At 35.7% G+C, this 23484-nt stretch overlaps 1 protein-coding gene across 1 annotated transcript in view; it reads right to left on the minus strand.

Moving 5' to 3' along the window:
* Positions 1–23484, minus strand: part of map3k5 (mitogen-activated protein kinase kinase kinase 5) — a 119501-nt gene that overhangs the window by 24490 nt on the left and 71527 nt on the right. Inside the window, exons 8-17 of the mRNA XM_030128496.1 lie at positions 23332–23444; positions 21871–22030; positions 18623–18776; positions 18418–18525; positions 17321–17373; positions 12435–12530; positions 7113–7194; positions 4445–4578; positions 1814–1941; positions 422–558 (exon numbers count right to left, since the gene is read on the minus strand). Of these exons, the coding sequence (XP_029984356.1) occupies positions 422–558; positions 1814–1941; positions 4445–4578; positions 7113–7194; positions 12435–12530; positions 17321–17373; positions 18418–18525; positions 18623–18776; positions 21871–22030; positions 23332–23444 (1165 nt within the window). The remainder of the gene's footprint in view (positions 1–421; positions 559–1813; positions 1942–4444; positions 4579–7112; positions 7195–12434; positions 12531–17320; positions 17374–18417; positions 18526–18622; positions 18777–21870; positions 22031–23331; positions 23445–23484) is intronic.

Raw genomic sequence — 23484 nt, forward strand, 5'->3', positions numbered from 1 at the left:
GAAATACATGAATATACACTGCGAGAGGTCATAACAAGTAGTAAATCATGGCCACAGGATTTAAATGATGTGTTATTCTGCAGGTATCTGGCTTATTTTTGATGAAGAGCGTATCTGATATTTCATAATTGGCAGTAAAAGGTTGTGAGTTTTCAGCTGTACAACCATTATGCATGGTTTAAGCCTTTTGGTACCTGGTTTTCATCTCAGAAATATCTCGAGGACATCACTCACCATGTTTGTCATTCACATCTCCCAAACTAGATGGGAAAAAGTCAAGGTATGACTGTTGGAAATTAATTTGGAGTGACATCTGGTCAAATCAGGTCCTCAACCAGTTTGGGGCTCAATGGATGAACAGAAAATTCTGGACCACTTGCACAAGTTAAGATCCTCAATCCTAACACAAACATGCAGTCACCTTGATGTCTCTGTGTGCTATCTGGTTGTCGTGCAGGTATTTCAGCCCCTCCAGTATCTGCCGTGTATAGAAGCCGATGGTGGGTTCGTTGTTTTTCAGAGGGCCCCACTTTGACCTCAGCAATGCAGACAAACTTCCTGAGCACAGGAGAGGACAGAGTACAACACAAATCAATGCATTCACTTTGACTTGTATACGAGAATATTTTATTCCCACTACTGAAAGAGCTTTTGTGAACACCCGAAGAATTCATCAGTGTGAATTTCAGATGTAAGTGGATTATATAAAGAATAATTTATGCAAAATAGAACAGACAGCTGGATATCATTTTATCTGACTTTGAAAGGGTGTTAGAATACTGTCTACATAAAAAAAGCTTGTGCAAATACAACCACACAGAACACTATTTGTGAGATGAAAAACATTTTTTCTCAGTGCACAACATGACTTTTGAAACTTTTGAGGCTAGAAAGTAGCTCCGGTCACTCAGATTAAGCTGTCACAGTCTCTGGACCATCCCTGACCTCTGACCTTTTTTGTGGGGGCGAAACATCAAAAAAAAAAAAAAAAAAAAAAAAAAAACAGGTACATGCATATAAAGACATTGGTCAAACTAATATTACTTGACTGCAACTCCAGAACTAAACTGTGTATTCTTAATACTAGTATTTTATACCATTTTAGTGAAATGGCATAAAATACATCACTGATTCTTGGTTCATTAGTTAATTATTAATAGTCTGGCTCATTGGAAGAATTCTCCTGGAATAAGACCAATCGTACCAACCACTTATAAAGATAATTGTGTGTCTTATGCAAGTCAAGGGAAAAAAAGCAAAGAGAAAATATAGTTTTGAAACAAAAAAAATCAAGAATTGAAATCAAAAAGTTTTGGATTTGCAAAAGATTTAGAGACGCAAAACCTCTGGACTTGCAAACAAAACTTTTAAAATCACAAAATATTTTGGCCTGCAAGCGGAAGTTTCAGATTTGAAATGAAAGAAAATGAGAACACAATCGATTTTGTTAAGCTTAAAATTTTGAAACCTTCATTTTTGTTTTCAAATTTTGACTTTTTTGTTTCAAAATTATATTTTATATATATATATACATATATATATATATATATATATATATATATATATATATATATATATATATATATATATATATATATATATATATATTTGTATTTGTATATTTAAACATATTTATATATATATATATATAAAAAACAAAAAAAAAACTGTATTTTTTGTTTGCCTTTTTTCCCTTTGCTTGCAAAATAAAGACACAAAATGATCTTCATAACCAATCAAATAGTGGAGAAATTAGGAATGCAAGTCTGGTTTTATGTACACATGTTTAGAAACTGACAGAAACATGTCTGACCTCCAGGCACCTGCTCCATAAAGATCTTGATGAAACCGTTCTCGCTGATGGAGCCGAGGTACTGGACGATGTTCTTGTGCTTCAGGTGTTTGTGGAGGGCGATCTCCTCATGGAGAGGTTGAGAATATCTGCAATAACAATAAATAACATGCATCAGAAGGCAGACGGAAAGAGAGTGTCCGTATCCAATGACATTTAGCGCATCATCACAAAATACTACGACAAACCTAAAAATATGAGCTGCAACATAATTGAATTAGATCAAAAATCCTGTTGCTACAGTGGTCTGGAAAAAGGGACAGATACAAAATATTACATGTGTATATTTTCAGATAAAAATAGCCCCAGAATAAATAATAGTACTGTATTGCTAAAGTGTTATGGCTATGTGTGTTAGCATTTGACAAACAGGGACTAGAACTTTATGGTGCATTCAGGAGCACCAAATAAACTAATATGTATAAAGTTAAAAATAACATTTAACAGACAAGTTCAACAGCTAACTCACTCAGTAAATTTCTCCTATCTCAATTTTTGTCTCTTTATTTTTCTTATCTTAACACTGCTGTCTTTCTGTCACATTACTGCGTTATTGCTGCTGTTACATCCCTCTAGGGAGAAAACATTTCTACATGATTATGTATTTCATAAAAGGTGTGATGAAATGAAGATCCTTCCAGTTAAAATGAATTATTATGCCAAAATGAACCACTATGTCCTTCAAAAACATATTACTCATGGAGGATGCACGTGAAAAAAACAGTTTATATGATTACACAAATTGCTTGAAAGTCATCATTTGGTGATAACATTTTCTTTTGCTTCAGTTGAGTCTTTCTTTTTCTGACAATACAAATATTTGATTACACTGACACATCTGAATCCCTACGTGTACGGCTTTAAAACAACAACAGGTACATCCATTTGCATTGAAATCTTTCTTGTCAGCAGTCTCTTCATGAATCACATCCACTTTTTTTGTCTCATCTTGAGATTTCAATTGACTACTGAATTATTTACCCAAATTCCCAACATTCCTCACCCTCCGAGGTTGTGCTCACTCGCTGATGTGATTAGTGGAATAGTCTGCAGCAGTAAAATCATCTAGTCAGTCTGTGAGAGTCCTGCAGCTGAACATGAGTAAGTGGAACCATGAGGATCGTAATGTTTCAAGTAGAGACACTGGTGGGAATTCAGAGAGCGTGGGAGTCACAGCTCTGCACCAACTAGAACTCAAAGCAGAACCCACCAGGGACAAGCAGCACTTCTCTTAATGACACTCAACAGCAGTGTATTAGTCAATCCTAAAATTAAATATGGAGCTCAGTCCCAAGGGCCACTTGGATTAAGGTTTAGATCTAACTAACAGACAGTTCTTGTCTATTCTGGATAAATTAAGTTATTCCAAACTAAAAAAAAAATACACCATAAATGGAAAGAGCAGGGGCTGTCTATTATCTACAAAACTGGAATTGTATGCTCATTTAATTCATGTTTCATTGCGGGGTACTTTCTAAATATCATACTAATATAATAATATAATGTAAAGCGCTTTGGGTGCCTTGAAAAGCGCTACAGAAATCTAATCCATTATTATTATTATTATTATTATTACTTTCTAAATATCATACTAATATGGGTCCAAAATTATGCAAAAATACAGTTTTTAATCAAATGACAACAACAAAAAATATAGTAAACCTAAATAGAGGGTTCTGGCACAACTTTTCCTACTTCAAAACTGCATGGAAAAGGAGAAAAAACTTGCAGCAAGGACTCCAGTAGCTTTTTTCATATAGAAGAACTTTATTTAACTCTAAAGTTAGTAGTGTTTTGGCAATAAAACTACCACAGCAACTCATGACAAACCTGGGGAAACCCCTGTTTATTAAACCAACTACATTCCTACAATAAACTATACTTTCTTTTTACTACACTTTCTAACTTTTAGTCTCTAATCAAAACAGACATGAGTCTAAAACATCTTTAAGTGTCTGCAGACAAGTGTTGAACATTATCTTTTGTGACAGTAATACTGCTGTAAATGTATGTTTTTTTGTTGTTCTTTTTTTTATCTTAATTTGGATCTTTTGTTTCAGTGATATAGAAAATAGAGCTGCAGTGATAAAATAAACATTTTGACTTCTGACAGTCATGTATTTCATGTGTTTTTAAGACACGAAAGATCAATTTCGGAGTACAAAATTATTAAGTACTATCGCTATAAAGGTGACAGTTTTGTGGAATTCTCTGGAGAAAACAGAGGTGGTATGTAACTGACTACTTTTACTCAAACACTGTACTTTTAGTAGTAATTTGAGGTACTTGAGCACTACTTTAGTATTTCCATTTAATGTAGGCTTATGCTTCTACTCCTCTACATTTCAAAGGCAAATATTGTAGTTTTTACTCCCCTTTGTATGTCTTTAGTTGTAGTTTTTCATCTTCTTCCTTACATTTCTAGTTGAGTTCTAGTACTTCTACTAGACTGTGAATATCCGTACTAATCTTTACTACAATCTGACGAGAGGAATAAAAGGTTTGGACAAAGGTTTTGGATGAACAGACCTGTTGTTATCAGTGCGAGATGTGGTGTCATGTTCCAGATTATCATCCAGGGCAGATTCTCACCTGCTGTCTCTCTCTGGAATTTCTTTAATGGCCAGTCGGACCTGGTTGCTGAGGTCTCTACCTGCATAAACCACTCCAAAGGTGCCTTTTCCCAGAACCACCCTCTCCCCGTGTTCATCATACTCGTAGTCGTACTGCAACACACACAATGGGTAAAGGAACATTTACAAAGACGATGATAAGAACAAGAATATTAAATTATCTATTATTAACACCCTATTTATAAAATGACATGAACTCATCAAATATCTGATTACTACAGGATATCTTGGTGGAGATGGACCATATTAATTTACTTCTCTTGTAAAGAAATGATTTACAGGACAGTAAAAGTCTGTGGTATAATGGGATATTTGACACTGAAGACAAACTGACAGTTTATTAATGATGTGAGATCAAACAGAGATATAAAAAAACAGCTCTGGTAAAAACCTGTTAGACATTTGATCTGTGCCATGCGTTTGAGTCAAAGAGGGTGAGGCAGTATTTTGGGTAATTAGCTTTTCTTTTCCTGAGGCTCCGCTGGGAAGGCTGCTGAATACGGCAGCAGGTGTCTGTTCTGCACTGTCAAAGCCTAAAAGCCACACAACCAAAATCCAGGCCGCTTCACAGCAGGTTACTGTTCATTTTCTGCATTCACGGCTCAATTTTAATGCATTATGATGCAAATAGCGAGGAACAGGATTAGAAAAATGGAAAATCTGATCAAACAAATCTGTGCATTTTTTTCAGAGACATACAAAAATCAAGGAGATGCGCTTCTTCTGCATTTCTGGTTGGAATAAACACACTCCTTCTGTGCATGTTTGGAGCACAAGGGGGTAACATTAGGTGATATGACTGACATGCCCAGAAGCAAACTTTATTTTTGTTGAAGATCTTAAAAGATTTAAAGCCACTACAAACTGGAATCTGTATAGGTTAAGACAGCATTCACTGGTGTTATAAGAATATTAAGAGTTTGATCTTCATCTCATCATGGTTTGTTCCATGTACTGTTTCACGCAATCATTAACTACATAATATTGATTGAGGAGCTGATAGAAGTATGTATTTTGACAAAACCCTGAAACTTGTCTTAGTTTTTGTCCACTAAATGAACCTCTTGTCTTAATCATATAATGTTTAAAACTCTTCTACAGTTTATCTGAGCCTTTGTCTAACATATGTTTCCACATCATTACTACATTAATTGAGTGAATATTGGAGTCTTCTTATTATTCAGCACATGAAAACACAAATAACAATTCATTAAATTAGTTTCAATTGCACATTTCACAAGTACATTTTTCTGATATGCAAACTTACTTCAAATTTTCAGTGTTTCCACTTAGTTTTTAATTCACATTGAATATTGTGAATAAAAACAGATGAAATAGATTCTTTAGACTCAGATATTTGTGTCTATATCTTTATTTAACCATTTTAAGCAATATTTCCGAAAATATTGAACACATTGTGAGTCAAAAGGCTCAAAATAACAGACATGTTTAATCAAATATGAACTGTTCCAGAATCCATTGAACATCAATCAAATCAAAAAGTGATTAAAAAAAAGGTTTTAGGGTAGGGGTCTCAAACATGCAGCCCGGGAGCCAAATGCGGCCTGCAAAAGACTCCAATCTGGCCCATTGGATGAATTTGCAAAGTGCAAAATTTCCACAGTCAAGGCTGTGGAACTCATTCTAGTTCAGGTTCCACATACAGACCAATATGATCTACAGTAAAATAATAGCATAAAAACCTTCAAAAAAATGACGACTCCATATTTTCTTCTCAGTTTGATGTGAAAAAAATATCATATTATGCCTATAAATAATGACAATTTCACATTTTTGTCTTTGTTTCAATGCAAAAAATAACATTAAATTATAAAAATATTCACATTTACAAACTATCCTGTAACAATAAAATGTGAATAACCTGAACAAATATGAACAACCTGAAATGTCTAAAGAAAATTAAGAACAATTTTAACAGTTTTCTGGCTGTCACTGTTGCCTTTGTAGATCCGATCCATAATGCTTGTTAAAACTGCACTTAGTTTCCTAAGGAAATTTCAGTTTTTTCAGGTCATTCACATCTTTTTTGTTTGGATAGTTTAGAAAAGTAAGTATTTTCATAACTTAATGGGGGTTTTTTTGCACCAAAACAAAGACAAAAATTTGGATTCGTCATTATTTATAGGTTATTAAGCTATTATTTTAATGGCCCAGCCCACTTGAGATCAAATCGGACTGAATGTGGCCCCTGAAAGAAAATGAGTTTGAGACCCCTGTTTTAGGGTGAAAAGTCAAATCAGCAAAAATGCAAAAAGGTTAAAAGTAGAAGGAAATGTTGTATCTATGTAAACAGTTCAAGTGAACCTCTTAGCAGAATGTTGTCAGTCAAGTAGAAGAAATATTGTCCGTCCAGTTACAGTTATTTCTCCAAGAGAATCTAATATTAAGTGTTAAATGTACAAGACTTTCTTCATTTAAGGACATAACCTGACTGAACTATAAGCCAAGATTTTTATCAAAACTTGATGACTGATATTGAAAACCACCACTAGTCCCTCAATGTCTCGTATTATGGACGTACTTACAAGAACATTTTAACATAACTAAAGTTGATATGATTAAAATCTGAGCCAGTTAAGAGTGAATTCAGTGTTGAGCGTTCTCACCTCTAGGGCGTCAGCGTCACAGTCTCCTTCCTCTGGACCCTTCCAGGCCTCCTCTGTTATACTGTTAACCAGGTCACAGAATCTGCAAACAGAAGTCTCATTAGTCCAAAATGCAGATTAATGTCACAAATAACCTAAGGATGCAATACAGTGTATTACAATTAGTCATTTCTGCCATATTTAAAGAAACGAAAGGCTGGTTTTCAATATCATACCCTTCTGGAAAGCACTTTTCAAGATTATTTACTGAAAAAATATTTAATAGTGTTTTACTTCTAATACAGAAAGAAAAAAATGGATGGAGAGCAGAAATGCACAACATAAAAAACAGCAAAAGGAACAATTCACTACATTAAAACTACATAATGCTATATAGTTAGACAATTGCAGGTAACAGATGTTTTTGTATAATATACTGTCTAATAAAGGTTTTTGTCAATTGCATCTGATTTCATGCATTATCTCATCAACCAATAAATGTAGACTTTTCTTATAGTACCTAAAAAACTCCAATTTATATTGAAAGTGATTAAAAACTGCATCACATATTCTAAAATCCTCAAAATAAACCAAAAAGTAAAACTTGTGCAGCTAAAACTGAACTGCAATCACAACTAAAATGAAAAATTAAATATAAATAGAAACTAATGAAAATTTCTAAACCATAATAACTCCAGTAACATTAGCTGCTTCTTCCAGAATCAATAAAGCACTTGTGATTCCATGTATTTCACTATAATGAATAAAGTCTATTGTAATTGCTGTAAATAACACTGTATGTGCATGCTTTTCCATAATGAATCCACTTCAGAACCACTTAACATTTACAGCTGATGCCTGAAGAGCCACTTAGTCACATACATATGATTTTTCAGTATTTAAGGGCTGATCTTATTCAGAAGAACAGTACAGTATGTTTATTTGTGCACTTCCCACACATGAACATATCTTTGATGACCTTTATCACGTTCGGCACACAAACCAGCTGAATTAACACCCTGTCATGCTGTCAGAAAAAGCCCGTCTGCATGGTGTTAACTGACACACAGGTGTCTGCACCAACTGTGTACACACACACACACACACACACACACACACACACACACACACACACACACACACACACACACACACACACCACCAGACCACATTTGTTCCTCTTTCTCCCTATTTTCAACTATTTCTTCCTCATCACCTCTCCTCACCCTTTCCCCTCCCACTGTCGCTCCTGTTTCTGTGTATTATACAAAAAACAGCATCACAACAACAGCGGGGATGACTCACGGATGCTCACACTCCAGATAATGGAACTGGAAGTGCTCGGGAGCCTCAGATGTGAGAGTCACAAGTCTGAACACTCAGTACTTCGCTGAGTAGCTACAGCGAAGAAAACGAAGGCGTCAAAACGAAACAAGGTGTGTTCATGGTGACGGGAAGGTGCAAAATTTCACAGCTGGGTACAGAGCTGACATGAACCAGAGATGTGTAGAGCAAGATCAAGGAAAAGGTTCAGTTAGTTTTATAGTGAGTAGAGTATTTAAAGCCTGATAAAGTACAATTATACTTCAAATGCACCATAAAATTAATTTTGGTTTAATAAGGGTAAGTTATATGGTGGAAATTCCTGTATAATCTAATTTTGTCAATATAAAGTTTCCTTGACCTCAAATTGCTTCTTGTCTCTGTATATTTTAGAACCTGTACATTGACAATACACCTGTTAAAGTACAAACATCCTCCTGACACCCAGGAAAGTAAAAGTTTAGGCATTTTTAGGTTAAATGATCATCTTCAACAGTTTATTCAGATATACATTTTTTGTTTTTAAATTTTGGACTGCAGTTTTTGTTTTTTTGTTGTTTTTTTTTAAGTAAAGCTGTGAAACTCTTAGCTGCTACAGAGGACAAAAAATGCATTGCTGGGTCTTGAGGATATATAAGATTTCAGTAAACATCAATTTACTTGATCATCCCTCTATAGAAATCCCTCCACATTTTACCCAACCCATTACAACCAGCACCTAAAATTAGCATTAGCACTGAGCTGACATTGTCGTGTCCCAGTGTATTTTGTAAATGTATTCATTGTTGTTGCTGGTGGCAAATGGTGCCAAATATCAGCTAAAGTGTGTTCTCAACTTGTTGAAGAAATTATGAAAAGATGCAATTTTTTTTTTTCATGGGAAATTACAGCATACACAAGAGTGATACAATATGATGGAACTGGAAAATACCAATAAAATACAAAACAAAAAGGTGTATAGATGCTAGAGTTCAATATTCAGTGCGTCATGTTCATAGTATGACAATTTAACTTATCCTTAATTAGGGGCAGAAGGCAGATACTGAAAATATTGATTGTACCTGCCAATTTCACAAAGAACAACACTGTTTGTGCATCTACCACATTTTTTGCACTAATAATATGCTGGCATAAGCACACTAATTAAAGTTTTGCAATCAAGTGCAATTAGCCTTTGTTTTGTATCAGAGTTTCTGGTGTTTCAGGCGTTTTTCAGCATTTCAGCACATGTAGTAGTCCATAATGAAAACAACAAAACCTCACAGATTGTGTGTCTTCAAGAAGCAGAAACACACACACAAACACACACAGAGCTCTCCATAATTCAACCAGTGTTCATGCTTATATTGTCTTTTATGTCTATAACACAATCCACTAAATGTCAAACAAAATAGGCTCCAGGTATAATGTAATTCAGCCAGGTCTGAAATGGGATTAATTCATGTCTTGAAATTTGATGCATCACTGAATACATCTGGGATTTTGAAGAAATGTTCATACTGATGTTTTGGAAGTATGTCACAATGTCTCTGAACTCCAAAACAGACAAAAGTGCTAACTTTATGAACCCCTGATCAGCCATTATTACCTCCGCCAAGGAGGTTATGTTTTTGCCAGGGTTTGTTTGTCTGTCTGTTTGTTTGTTTGTCTGTCCGTTAGTGTGCAACATAACTCAAAAAGTTATGGACAGATTTGGATGAAATTTTCAGGGTTTGTTGGAAATGGGATAAGGAAGAAATTATTAAATTTTGGTGGTGATCGGGGGTGGGGGGGCCCACGGGGGGGGGCACTGATCAGCCTTGGCGGAGGTCTGCACTCTCCGAGTGCTTCTAGTTATTTAATAAAGCAGTTTGATCATTACTACTTTTTATATTAGTGTCCCTAAAACTTGATCCCTCTAATGTCTGACTGAGGATTTTTCACCTGACAACATTAAACACATACTGAGACAGAAACTCAAGAAGGGAGTTTTTCAGCTTTCAGAAGTAATTGCAACAGCCCAACTACCTGTAGTAATTTGCACAATTTTTTTTTAAAAAAGGCTTATAAACATATATCATGTAAAGGAGCTTGTTTTGAATATTCCTTTATCGACATCCATGTAAATGTCTTTCGCACTGATGTAAAATACATTTGTGCCCTATATTTGGCAGTGAAGTCTGCAGTGAATTCCACCTTTTTGTGGTTTCTTTATGAACTACATGCTGTATTTTTGTGTTGACTGCACCAGTTTTGCACCCACAAAAGATGCACGATCTTCTTTCATCATTAGATCTAGCTTGCTTAAGGTTTCAAATGTTATGAGGTTTAAATGTTATGAGGGCCAATATATTTCATCTAGGGACTGTAGGTCTGGTTAATGTGCCCTCCTCAGATAACAGGTACATAACTGCTTCCAGGGCCTTTTCAGAACACTGCTTTTTCTTGCTACTGCAGGAAAAACACAGGTGATTCTAACAACATTCATGATGGATGTGTGCCATTTAAGTGTTCCATAAATCCTTGTCAGTGAGCCAGCATGCAGACCAAAATTCTGGATCTGATGCACCGACATGGGATACAGACACTGTGAATTGAAGTAATTACACTTAATTTTCTGCTTTATTGAGTCTGCTGTGAAAAAGGTGTAAAGGATCCTTCTGAGACTGAACCATTGTATTCAAAGAGAAAGATCTCAATGGAATTAACATGTTTGTGCTGTGTCCATTGCGCTGCCTTTTACCTACTTACTAATCAGGTAGGCAACCTACCAAATGATAGATGCAAACAGTTGGGCAGATTGTTGAGGCACTGGGGAAAACAGAATTTTTTTTTTTTTTATTTACAATTTTCTTTGGTTTCTAAGAAGTAAACTGCACTGAGCAGCTGAAGCTGGACTGATGCTCAAAGACAGTGGATCTTATGTCGTGCACAGGTAACTGCTATCAGATTGTTTTGCATAAATGACTAAAATGTTCCCATTAGATGGACAATGAACATAGACTGAGAAAAACAGAAAAGCACTATATTGTTCTATGGCAACAGAGCTATTTTTCTGTCATTATAGAAAGAAAATGGTTGACAAAAAAAAAAAAAGCACCAGAGTTTCTCCTCTTTGGTTTTCTACCCTCTGAGATGGACTGTTTGAACATCGATGTTATGATTTTATGCAAATCAAGTTAAGAAGCAATTTGTTTGGCTCCTTAGAAACAATGTACCTATGCAAAAACAAAATAAATTCATAAATTAAATAGAAAACACAGAAAAACACGGAACAATATGCAAAAAGACAAATGCAAATGAAATGACCTTTGAAAAGAATACATTACAATTGATGTGACAGATCAATTTTTATATCTTAACCATTCATGACTACAATTGTTTCAAGTAAGAATAACCACAGCCGACCTCTTTTATGTGCCTAAATGCGATGTTTTTACCTTAGGGAAATTCAACTTACCTATGATGCACAATAAAATAAATTAACATAGAACAGAATAATACATTCATTATTCAGACCCTTATGGATGTTAAAATTCTGCAGTTCCAGCAATAAATGTAAATTTGTTGTAATTATAAAGTAAACTCATATATGGCTTATTTTATTTATTTAGGATTTCAATATAAATCTCAGGGATTGAGTTAATTCAGTTTTTAAGATATAGCTTATTAAATTATGACATTTTGTTACATTTTGATGACTGTGTGCTCTGGATCTGAGTTACTAATTTAATTCTTTCACATCATCAACATGGATGAGTAGACAAGTAAAATTCCTTCAGCCTTAAACCATTCATTAATTCATTGTTAGTTATACTAGCAAGTCAGTAAGAGGGATGATTTATGTAGCAGCTGTGGTACAGATGATTCTCAACAATAAAATTAACTACAAAACTTTCAACTTTGCAGAAAAAACAGCCATTTTTATTTCATTCAGGAAAGATTTTTACCTTAATAATAATATTAGTCTATGACTGTTTGAAAGACCTTCGACAAGCTTAATAAAAATGCCACACTGAAGCTGAGAACAGACTGACCAACCTTTTACAGTGCATTTCTGTACAGAAGTAGATCTGGAAATCTTCAGCATTGTGAAGGACATACAGGAAGGCACTGCGCTCATCAAACTTGGAGATGCTGAGGAGAAAGAGTTCAGTCGATTCAATAAACCCATGAAAACAGACGTGAAACAAAGCCTTTCACTGCACTCAACGTGGGCCATCACATTTCTTGTATTACATAAGAGATAGGTACAGTATGCATCTACACACAAAAGCCCGATTTGGACAAAAAATTTCACAAAAATTTTGGCAGCTATTGCCAATTAGTAACTAAATAGAAACTTGTATGTGTCAGGATAAGTGCTCAGGTGGATTGCCAAGGCCATAGCTGCAGATCCAGACAACTGTGTGGCTGTATGTGTGGTCGTATTGTTGCTCTTAGAGCTGCTATTGTGTCCTGCTGACTGTCTGCAGGCTGAGTGGGCACAGAGAATGAGTCGTTCCCTAGCAACATGTGAGCACAGCCCTCCACGTCTCTGATCTGACACAGGATTCCTCTGAGGACCAAGGAAAAGGAGGCACAGACTAAGACATCACACAACTGGGATTTACTGATGTTTGTGCATGTAGATTCTCATCAGAGCAATAATTGTATAGAATAAAGATCCCCTCGTGTAACAGCGAGATTGACATTCATGTACTGTGTATTTGTTTATCTCTGTTTTGCTGGTTTTTCATGAAGTGTGGATATAGTTGCGGCACATCATATCATAGAACAAGAGTTTTCAAGTAACAGTTTGTTTGTGTTGACTCAACTGAATATATTAATGTGGCAAAGATTAGCTTCCTTCCAGACCTGATCTCTGTTTAAAATAGACTTAAAAATACACCAATAAGCCATAAGATTCTGACCACTGAGAGGAGAAGCACTCAGAATATTGACTGTTTCATTGCAATGGCTCCTTTCACTGAACTGAATATATTCAGCTGCAAAAGGGAATATTTAGTCTTCGAAGCTGATGAGCAAAAATTAGCAATGTAAGGAACTGAGTGACTTTGACAAACAGTCCATATTGTAACAGTGATGAGTGGGTCAGAGCATCTCCACAACTCCAGGTGTCGTTGGGTGTTCCTGGTCTGCAGTGGTTAGTATAGTCCAAAAATGGACAAAGGAAGGGCATCCCAATCTCAGCTCCATTGCTCATCTGTGGAAGGTTCAAAAAATCATGGGAAGGAATGCTTCTAGGACCCAAAAAAAGAGTTTGTTTGAGGTGCTCTTTGAAAAAGGGATTCATAAAGTCAATAACAAACAGGAATAAAACTCCATGGCACCCTCTTTAAGCATTAAAATGAAGGTGTACACATGACCATGCTGTGACAATGAAGACATTTTAATGCTTACAGAGAATGCCTTGGAGTTTTCTTCCTGTTTGTCATCTGTGGAAGGTGTTGGACAAATAAATCTGACCCATGATGGTTCTCTTGTCTAGTTCAAGGACTTCAGGGATCTGCTGCTGATGTCTTGGTCCAGATACCAGAGCACACCTTCAGAGGTCTGGTGGAGTCTAGGCCTTGGGTCAGAGCTGTTTTTGTGGAAAAAGGCGGAACCTACACAATATTAGACAGGTGGTAATAATGTTCTGTTCCCATAGATGTTCGATTAGTTGAGATCTGGTTGTTCTTCAGATACTTTTGGTAGGTACAAACCACTTTAGAATGGGAATGAACAACAAGATCTGGAGATGCTCAGATCCTGGGATTTGAAAATCTCCCTTTTGTCCATTTTTTCTTTTTCTGACATTAACTTCAATGGCTAAATGCTCACTTTTTGCCTAATATGTCCCACCCACTGACAGGTCCCATTGTAATGAGATAATCAACATTAATATCCCTTTGCCTGTCAGTGGTTATAATGTTATGGCTGATTGGTGTATATGGTGACAGACATGCAACAGATTTTGCATGTACATAAATTATAACACATTAATTAATATTATGGAATGATGTACAGCAGGATTTTAAAGCAGTAGCTGAATCTTGTTTTTGTTCTTGAGAACAGTATGTGACTGATTTCTTGTTTTGCTTGCATGATCTCTACTGTATTTCTTGCTCTTACATGTTATGTTTCCTTCCTGGCCAGATTGAAGACTTTCAGACTTTTATCTGATTAAGTTGATTTACATATCCATACAGTGCACATAGTTTCAAAATCCGTTTTCCTGTTATCACTGTTTGTTCAGCTGTTGTTATCACATAGGTGTTTGTGGTTGATTTGTGTGAGCACAAGCATGTTACATATCTTAAAGCTGGTTTTCATCTATAGCTGGTGTTTGGAGCTCATATCAAAACTCTTCAGGGTGTGAAAATGAAACTGTTTAATGTTAAAGACCCGCCTCTCCTAAACTTGAATGGGTCGTAGTCTTTTTTTTTTTTAGGATCAAATTTGAAGTTTTCAGTCATGTGACCAAACAAAACACCAACACAACATGAAGTGTAATGAATACAGTCCTGCTAATCTAACATCTGTCTCAAGCCAAGAATTCTTAAATCAGATTAGATAAGCATGGGTTTTCTTCAGGTACTCCAGCTTCCTCCCACCATCCAAAGACATGCACTGATAGGCTAATTGGTTAATTTAAATTGCCCATAGGTGTGAATGTGAGAGTGATTGGTTGTTTGTCTCTATATGTCAGCCCTGCGATCAACTGGCGACATGTCCAGGGTGTATCCCGCTTTCGCCCATAAGTAGCTGGAATAGGCTCCAGCGACCCCTGTGACCCTAGTGAGGATAAAGCTGGTTCAGAAAATAAATGAATGAATGAATGAATATATGTGATAAGTTTTGGACACTTGTGATCCATATATAACTGTAAAAACAGCACCGTTTTAGCCATGGCTCCACGTATGAAAATAAACATCAACATGTGGAGGAGAATCCCTCCTCTAACACCAGTGCAGGAAAGTGCAAAAAAATGGACAGTTCCATATATTTCACATCTGGGTGGATTATTGTTGCTGCTGCTGTTTTGGGAGGTGAACAACAAGAAATTCTTCAGTGTCTGAGTTTGGTGCTGATTAGCTAACTTTAGCTAAGGCTTGTTAAGTTCAGGTGCTGAGGTAGTAGTGACAGCAGACATAGAGGATATTATGGTTAACACGACATGTTATGACATAAATCTAAACTAAACATGTTTCCAGTGTCGGGTCAGCAGTTTCTCCAAATTAAATGACTCTCCACTGACCATCTCCTGCTGTGGATGAAGGGCTGGTATGGTCTGGATTCACCAGTATGGCATTGTTAGGAGATGGAGAAATATATTATTTAAGTGTCTGAGCTTTCTTTCTCCGGTGGGATACTGCAAAACTGTAACTCAGGCAGCATTTGGCATTTTAGCAAAATAATACAAGTACTAGATAGTTAATTGAGCTCTAGCTGAGGTAACACTGCCTGTGACTTCTGTGATTTCCTCACTCTTAGTTATGTGCAGTCTGTCGAAATGAAAACATAACATGTTGAGCCATGTCAGCCATTGGAACTGCAGAGGAGAGGAGTAAAAGGAGGAGAGGTAGTCAGTAAAAAAAGACATAAAACTGAATTAATTGGATAGCCTCTTTAATGAAACTAACCAGTATCATTTTTCTAGTGCAAATACAGATATTTTGCTGGTGTCTGTTACCATTTCATTTTGTTAATAATTATATCGCTCTTAAGATTGTCAGTTTTAACATGTTTATACTGTGATTTAGCACCAAACGTCTGTGAAAAAAAAAAAAAAAAAATTGATGTTATGTTAATTTGCTATGTATTTATTTATATTTTGGACCTGGAGAAACAAGCTCAGCTGATAAATTTATCCAGCTGTATTAGAGCAAAGACCTTACTTCTCAGTTTTTCTGTTTAATAAGTAGAAAATAGTCGTAATCAGTGTGAAAAAAATGTTTTAATCTGCTCCCATTTTTTATGCCAACAGTATTTCTATGAACATTTCCACAAACATATCACTTCCTTGATAGTTATAAAATGAAAACTGTGTGGAATTTTGCTGAATAAAATCTGTTCACTGGGTAACAGACCTTTCATTGGGTAAACATCTTCCTGTCATACCTTTAAGTTTCCATAAAAAAACAGTTTTGCTGAAAAACTACGACACACCCCTGCAGTGACTGAAACCAAAAACACGTCAAATGAAGATCTAGGGAAAAACAGAGTTGAAAACAATGATATTATATTGTTGAATGTACTAATATAGAAGTGAACTGGCAGTATAATTTATAACAGGCCTTTATCCATATTATTTTTGACCCAACTGGTAATTGAGAACCAGCTTTCATTTGACTTTGACACCTACTATTGGAGACCTGTTTTGTATTTGAGCCTTTTTTTTTTGGGTCAAAAGATCTTTGTACAGTCCTGTCTGTGTTGGATTACTGTGATATTTCATATATTCAAGCCTTTCCTTCCACTTTCAACTTCTTGACAAACAGACAATGAAGCAGCATGTATGTTGTTTATCTGTAAAACTCTTCTGCAACGGCTGACTAGTTTGTGCAAGTCACAAATGCTGCTCACAATGTCAGATCACAGACAGCACAAACTGTCCCTCTTGGTCACAGTGACTTTGGTAAAATTGCATTCAGATACTACGCTGGATACTTGTGTGTGTGAAATGTTTCTCTGAATTGTGAAAATGTATGATTGAGCAATAGTACGCCACTTGCTGACTATAAACTGAGCACGGTGGCAACTGAAATCTCCTGTTAATGAAGAAATAAACCACACATTTGTCCAGTAGAACTAATAACAGAGCCTTTTCCTTCCAAGTCTCCGTCTCTTGTGATGAACCCCACACACTCTGGAGACAAGTATAAGGTCATTGAGACATCACTCATCCATAATGTGAGCCATTAAAGCCGGCAAACACTGACCTGACACCTCGAACAGACGTGGCACTGAAGTTCCACTCATGGATCCCTTTGTTCTGCAGACACATCACACAAACAACATCATTACAGCCTCTGGCAGATGTTCGGTTCATCCCATTAGGTGTTAAATTAACGAGTCCACTGTAAAAACACTGAAAAATAAATCTGGCTGCTTGATCTAAAATAAAATAATTGAGGTTACAGTGCGAGGGAGGAGGAATCAATTTCAGGTGAGCAGACAATTTTATTTTTCAGCTGTGTAGGTAAAAAATTAAGTGCTACTGTATGAGGTAATAATCAAAGGTAGAGGTCACACTGAGGTCACAACAGGAAAAAAGAGCCATTATATATCATCACATCATTATTCATCCTGTACATGGTTTTAGTCTTGTTATTATGTTAACATCTTTAATAAATATCCTAATACATTATATTTCTTGTGATTTTTCCAGTAACTTCAAGAAACTTGCCTGTGCTATTTAATAAACATGTCATTTTTAAGATTGTTTTATATTCAAGATATTGTATGCATCATTTTTTTAGCTTGCTTGTTTTTGTGGCTGAAAACATGGACAATAACTTTGGTGACTGATTTTATGGTTGTTTTTTTATTTTTATTTTGTTTTTTTTTATTTAAGCAACATTCATAGGTAGTCCCTTTCACTTAATGTCTGTATCCATCTCACAGTAATAAACCTAATATGATACGATTAAAAGCATATATGGTTCAATGAAATACCTTCAATACAATATATTAATGATAACAGTGAGAGATGGAGTATATTTTTGTTAAAAATGACAGAATATATCATGATTGTTGACATTGTTCTCCTTAAGACTATACTTGAGGATTTTGTTGTCAATTAGTGTTTTATTAAATAAAACACGAGATTACAATTCTCCCAAAAAGATAACAAAACACCTTTTGTCATATATTTCATTATAATGCCTTTTCAGATTGTATATATTTTTTTATAAATCAACTAATGTTGGAAGGCGCTTGTGAATTTTTAGCAAGATTTATTTCAGAGAAAGATCAGAAATTGAAACTAATTTGGAAAAAAAGCATCCAAGTCTAGGTGACTGGATGACAAACATACCTTATCATCGGGAGCGACGTGCCAAATCGACACTGTGTTGTCGTCAACGTCTTTGTTTATGGACAAATATGAAGGCTGGTACACTTTAGTGGGCTCTAATATCAGCACCTGGAAAAGGATTGTAAAAAAAAAACAAACATTATATTTAAGGTATTTTATTTGCCTTCAGGAGCTCTCACATGTTGCTGTTGTTGGACTCACTTACAGGAAATCTGACAGATGAGATTTCTTTCTTTGTGGCCTCGACCAGAAAGTCCATCCAGAAGTCAACCAGCTCCTGTTTGGGCGCCGGCTGCTCCACACTGGGCTTATTAAAATGCTGGTAGATCAAAATGGTTTCCACCAGTGAGCGCAGATACCTGAATATAAAGATATTTAGGAAAAACCTTTAGACGTTATCACCTGAGAGTCTGGATCCAAATAAACACAATGCAACAAGATGTCAGGACTGTGGGCACTTTTCCTGGTGGACAATTTCCCTTCTGACAAATGTTTGATATCACAAACTCAACCATTTCCTTGCAGATAATGTGCAGGTGAAATACATTTGTTTTTAACCCATGGTGGCAAATCAAGAAAGATTATGAAAAAACAAACATAAACAAACAATACCATACAATTGTGTTTCCACGCTGGGTGACATTTGTCTTGGTGACATTAATGGAAACTTAAGGAGTTTTCACAGCTGCAGCACAAACAAAGAACAGCTGGGTCTCATTCACTGGTTGCAGACAGTTCACTGTACTGACTTCAATCTGCTGTTATTCACATATAGTCAAGTTCAAACTTATAAATAACATAATCACATAATCATGGCATAAATAGGAGTTAAATAAGGCTTTGGGGATGGACAGACGGAGGGACAGATGGATGGATTAAAAAGTTTAGCCTCTTCTAGTAATGTAAAAATGAAGATAAAACATTGCCTTATACCTAATACAGCAACATAATTTAGATTTTCTCTTATTTTTTCTGTTAGGAAAAATTTAACTCAACCAGGTGTAAACATCCTTAACCATTCAGATCTGCTTTTATCTAGGTATATTCAGTGATAAATCCCACTTAAACACAAACTGGAGGTTGATTATTTGTTGTTAATATAGATGCTGCCCCTCACACACTGTAAAAGGGCATTTTGCTGTGTGCAAATATTCTGACTCATACCCACATACAGTGATTGGTGCGATGCCACAAAACAAGAGCCATAAGTTCATCCACTATTCATGCATCATACTCTATTCATGCCCTTTTTTTAAATTACAAGCAGCTATCACTGAAAATGTGTTATGTGAGACTAAAATGACTATGACCCTTGACCAAAATCTAATCAGTCCATCTTTGAGTCCATGTGAGCATTTGTGTTGACTGACAGACACATATTCTTATAGAGAATTACCGTGTTCACATCTAAAAGAACACGTGAAATCAATATAAATTTTAAGCGTCATTACAACAATATCAAACCCCAGCAAGTAAATCATCAGAGGACCATCTCCAACTTAGTTTATACTTTCATATAATAATCTTATCAGTCCCAGTAAACACCATATAAATCCCCAGCCTTATATCTTCGTTAGTTTTTGAAATATTGGGGCTTAAAAACTGGGGCACAACAATGACTTCTGTAAAAAACTATTGGTCTAGAAAAAGATGTTCAATAATTTATTCTGAATAATCCACAACAGATGCATGAAATTTTCAGTAGATGTACAAGGACAAAAGATGTTGAATATTTGGCAAATTAATGCTTGCAGAAAAATGTGCTTCAGACCAGTTTTGTCCTGGTGTAACTCCACTGAAGCACAGCAGATCTCTAGAACTTTAATATTTATTTCTCATGCTGTGGTGACTAAATATTTTCTAAAAGGAATAAAATTTATTTTATTTTTGAGACCTGAAAATCAAGAAAATAATAATAATAATAATAATAATAATAATAATAATAATAATAATAATAATAATAAGAAGAAGAAGAAGAAGAAGAAGAAGAAGAAGAAGAAGAATTTCACACCTACAAATGCATATTGTTCATGTATGACAAGGTGTACTAGGAAAATATTTAATCACTGGAAAAAGTAAAAAAAGTATTGAGCCTGTATCATTTAATCCAATTATAATTCTTATGGTATCAGTTAAGTAACTGTAACCAATAACTGTTTCCCTCTTGTACAAATTCTGTAGATCATTAATTAACCATTTACATAAATCAGTGCCTCTGTATTTAAACATGTCTGTCTATCGCATTTTATTCCTTAATACAGTAAATATACTGTAGTTTGGTTGAAGATAGTAACAATATTTTCAACATTAGATGGAAGTTTAGACTACATTCAGAGTGTAAGCAAATGTGGCCTAAATCCAGTTTTTCTGCCTATATGTGACCTGTATCTGATCTGTTAAAGACAGTTTGAACAGCACAAATCCAATTTTTTCCAAATCCAACCCAGGCCACTTTCATAGGTGGTCCTAAATCCCGATACATATCTGATATTTTGCATTGCGACTTCAGTCTGAATGGCTAGGTCGCATTTATCCGACCTTTACGTCACTGAAATGCGACAAACGTCACAATTCGGTGTCCCAGGAGGAGGAGTGATGGGAAAAACATATTTACTTCCTGCGTGGTCATGTATTGCATCAGGACCTCTTTTGCGCATGCAGGTCACTTCAGGGCCGCATTCAGTTCATATTCAAAACTGATAGAAGTCGCATTTAATGTGTGAACATGAACGAGCACACAAAATAATCGAATTTCAACAAAAAATCCGAATTGTGCGTGAAGACCTGCTGTCTGAATGTAGCCTTAGACTCACTGCCCTTTCATATAAGCAGGACATCAATTATCTTCAGGATATTTATAATCTGTTACTGATTTTGGTAAATGTGCTCTCAACTACTTGTAAAATTTTGTCAAATCATTAAAGAAAAGAACAAAACTAAACATACAAAATTATATAAGCGGTAAGAAAATAAGTTCAAATGATAAATATGAATGAAAGCAAGTGGAAATTTGGTAAGATGTTGCTTCCTGTACGAGGCACAGTGCATTTGTTGATAAGATAAGATAAGATAAGATAAGATAAGATAAGATAAGATAAGATAAGATAAGATAAGATAAGATAAGATAACATAAGATAAGATAACATAACATAACACAACATGACGTAACATAAGATTTTACTTTGCACCCAAAAAGCAAATGTTTTAAAAAACCAAGTCAGTATATATGCAACAAATCCATGTAAAATTAAAAGTGCTGTTCAAAAGAGCATTTTGTGTTCTCTATGTGAAACCCACCAAGTGCTTTCACAATGGCTACAGATGGTCAATGTGGTTTCATGGACAAGCCGAGCTCACTTCAGAACACAATGACACAGACACATTTGGCCATGGATGTGGTGGAAATGTGTGTTTCAGCACAATCGTCTGAGAACAGCTTATCTGTGCTCTCACCAGATGGGAGCTTTGAGTTTGAAGAGTTTCTCCGAGGCCTGGATGACCCTGGTGTTGTCGCAGGCCAGGATGCTGGCACCCAGGAAGAAACCCACATCCCAGTAGCTCTGCAGCTTGTCTAGGCTGCCTTTTTTACCCAGCAGGCTGCTCAGCTTCACTCCTGGGAGACGAAAGGGAAATGTGCAGGTATTTCATAAAACACAATGTCAATAAAAAACAGACATATTTAACTGTTTCTGTTGCAGAAACCAGTGGCAGGTAGGAGTGGTGGGTAAAAGTAACAGGGGAAAAACAGGATCTAAAGGGACACAATGCAGAACTTAAGACAAGAGCTGCAGGCCAATTCCCAGGACTCCTTGCTCTATTTCCCACATTCCTGAGCTCCTCTGAACCACGGATTTCATTGCAAAAGCAAAGGTTTGACTGCAAAGTGCTAATCAGCATGCATGGCTAAAAAACATGAAAAAAATGGATAACAATCATAACATATGAGTTTTTTTTTCCTTAAATGTGTAAAATGCACAGCTTGGAAACATACATAAGGTGGTTGAAAGTTAATGCATTTACATCAGCAATCAATTATGTACAGATGACTTTGACATATTTGTTGTCAGTCCTGACACATGCAATTTTTGAACTGATTATTTTGCCCATTTGCTAAATTTGCTTCTGCATAAAAATGTCTGGATAAAATGTTATTGCTATTCGAAGATAATTTCCACCATTTGAGGCTTGACTGGTGCTCCATAATGACGTCACTTCAGCATCTTTTTGTCATTATTGGCAATTTCTTTGTATATTCCAATAGTAGGCTTTGCTATAGTATATGTATTATTTGCCATGTCTATGTCTTTGACTGCCCTGTGCAATTTTTTTTGGTGAAGCTTGAAACTGAGGTTTTATTTATATGTTCCACAATTCATTAACAGTAAATGGCTTGTCTTTTTTGCACGGTGCATGTGTATTGTTAAACTATTGTCACGCCTTTGCTATATCATTGATATGAAATCATCAAAAATGGACAAAATAGTTGATTATTTGTGTGAGAATCATAGACTAACATGTCATGATAAAGATAAATTGAAAGTAAAATCACTCTGCAGCTACATACTAAAGTGTCAGAAAGCACACAAAAAACATGATAGCATAACTTCCTAGAGCTGAATGTTTTGTATTTAAGAATCTTTTTAAAATTCAACTCACAATCAAAATGCATTTATTTTACTTTCAGACAAATGACAAAGAAAAGTGTCACATCTAAGGTGATATAGCTGTGGTTTCAGAAATTCATCCAAGAACAGAAAATGCAATGATTTTACAAAAAACCATCAAATCCTTACTCTAGCTGTAGATTTTTGCTTAAATAATGACTGGATGTGACATATTACCCTGACTACTGCAGAGTGAGAACAGAGCAGAGATACTCAGCATGCAGGTCAGATCACGCATATGTCCACTCACCCACTTTACGAAGCTCGAAAGACGTGTCAAACTGGTGTCCAGCTGCCAGCAGTAAAACCGCATAGTTGATACCAGAGTGTAGTGTTGGCTCTGACTCAAACCCCTTTTTAAACCTGAGAGAAAAACAAGGAAAAAAATGACTGTAATAAAGCA

Source organism: Sphaeramia orbicularis, chromosome 24 (genome assembly GCF_902148855.1).
Source record: "Sphaeramia orbicularis chromosome 24, fSphaOr1.1, whole genome shotgun sequence".
NCBI classification, from domain to species: Eukaryota; Metazoa; Chordata; class Actinopteri; order Kurtiformes; family Apogonidae; genus Sphaeramia; species Sphaeramia orbicularis.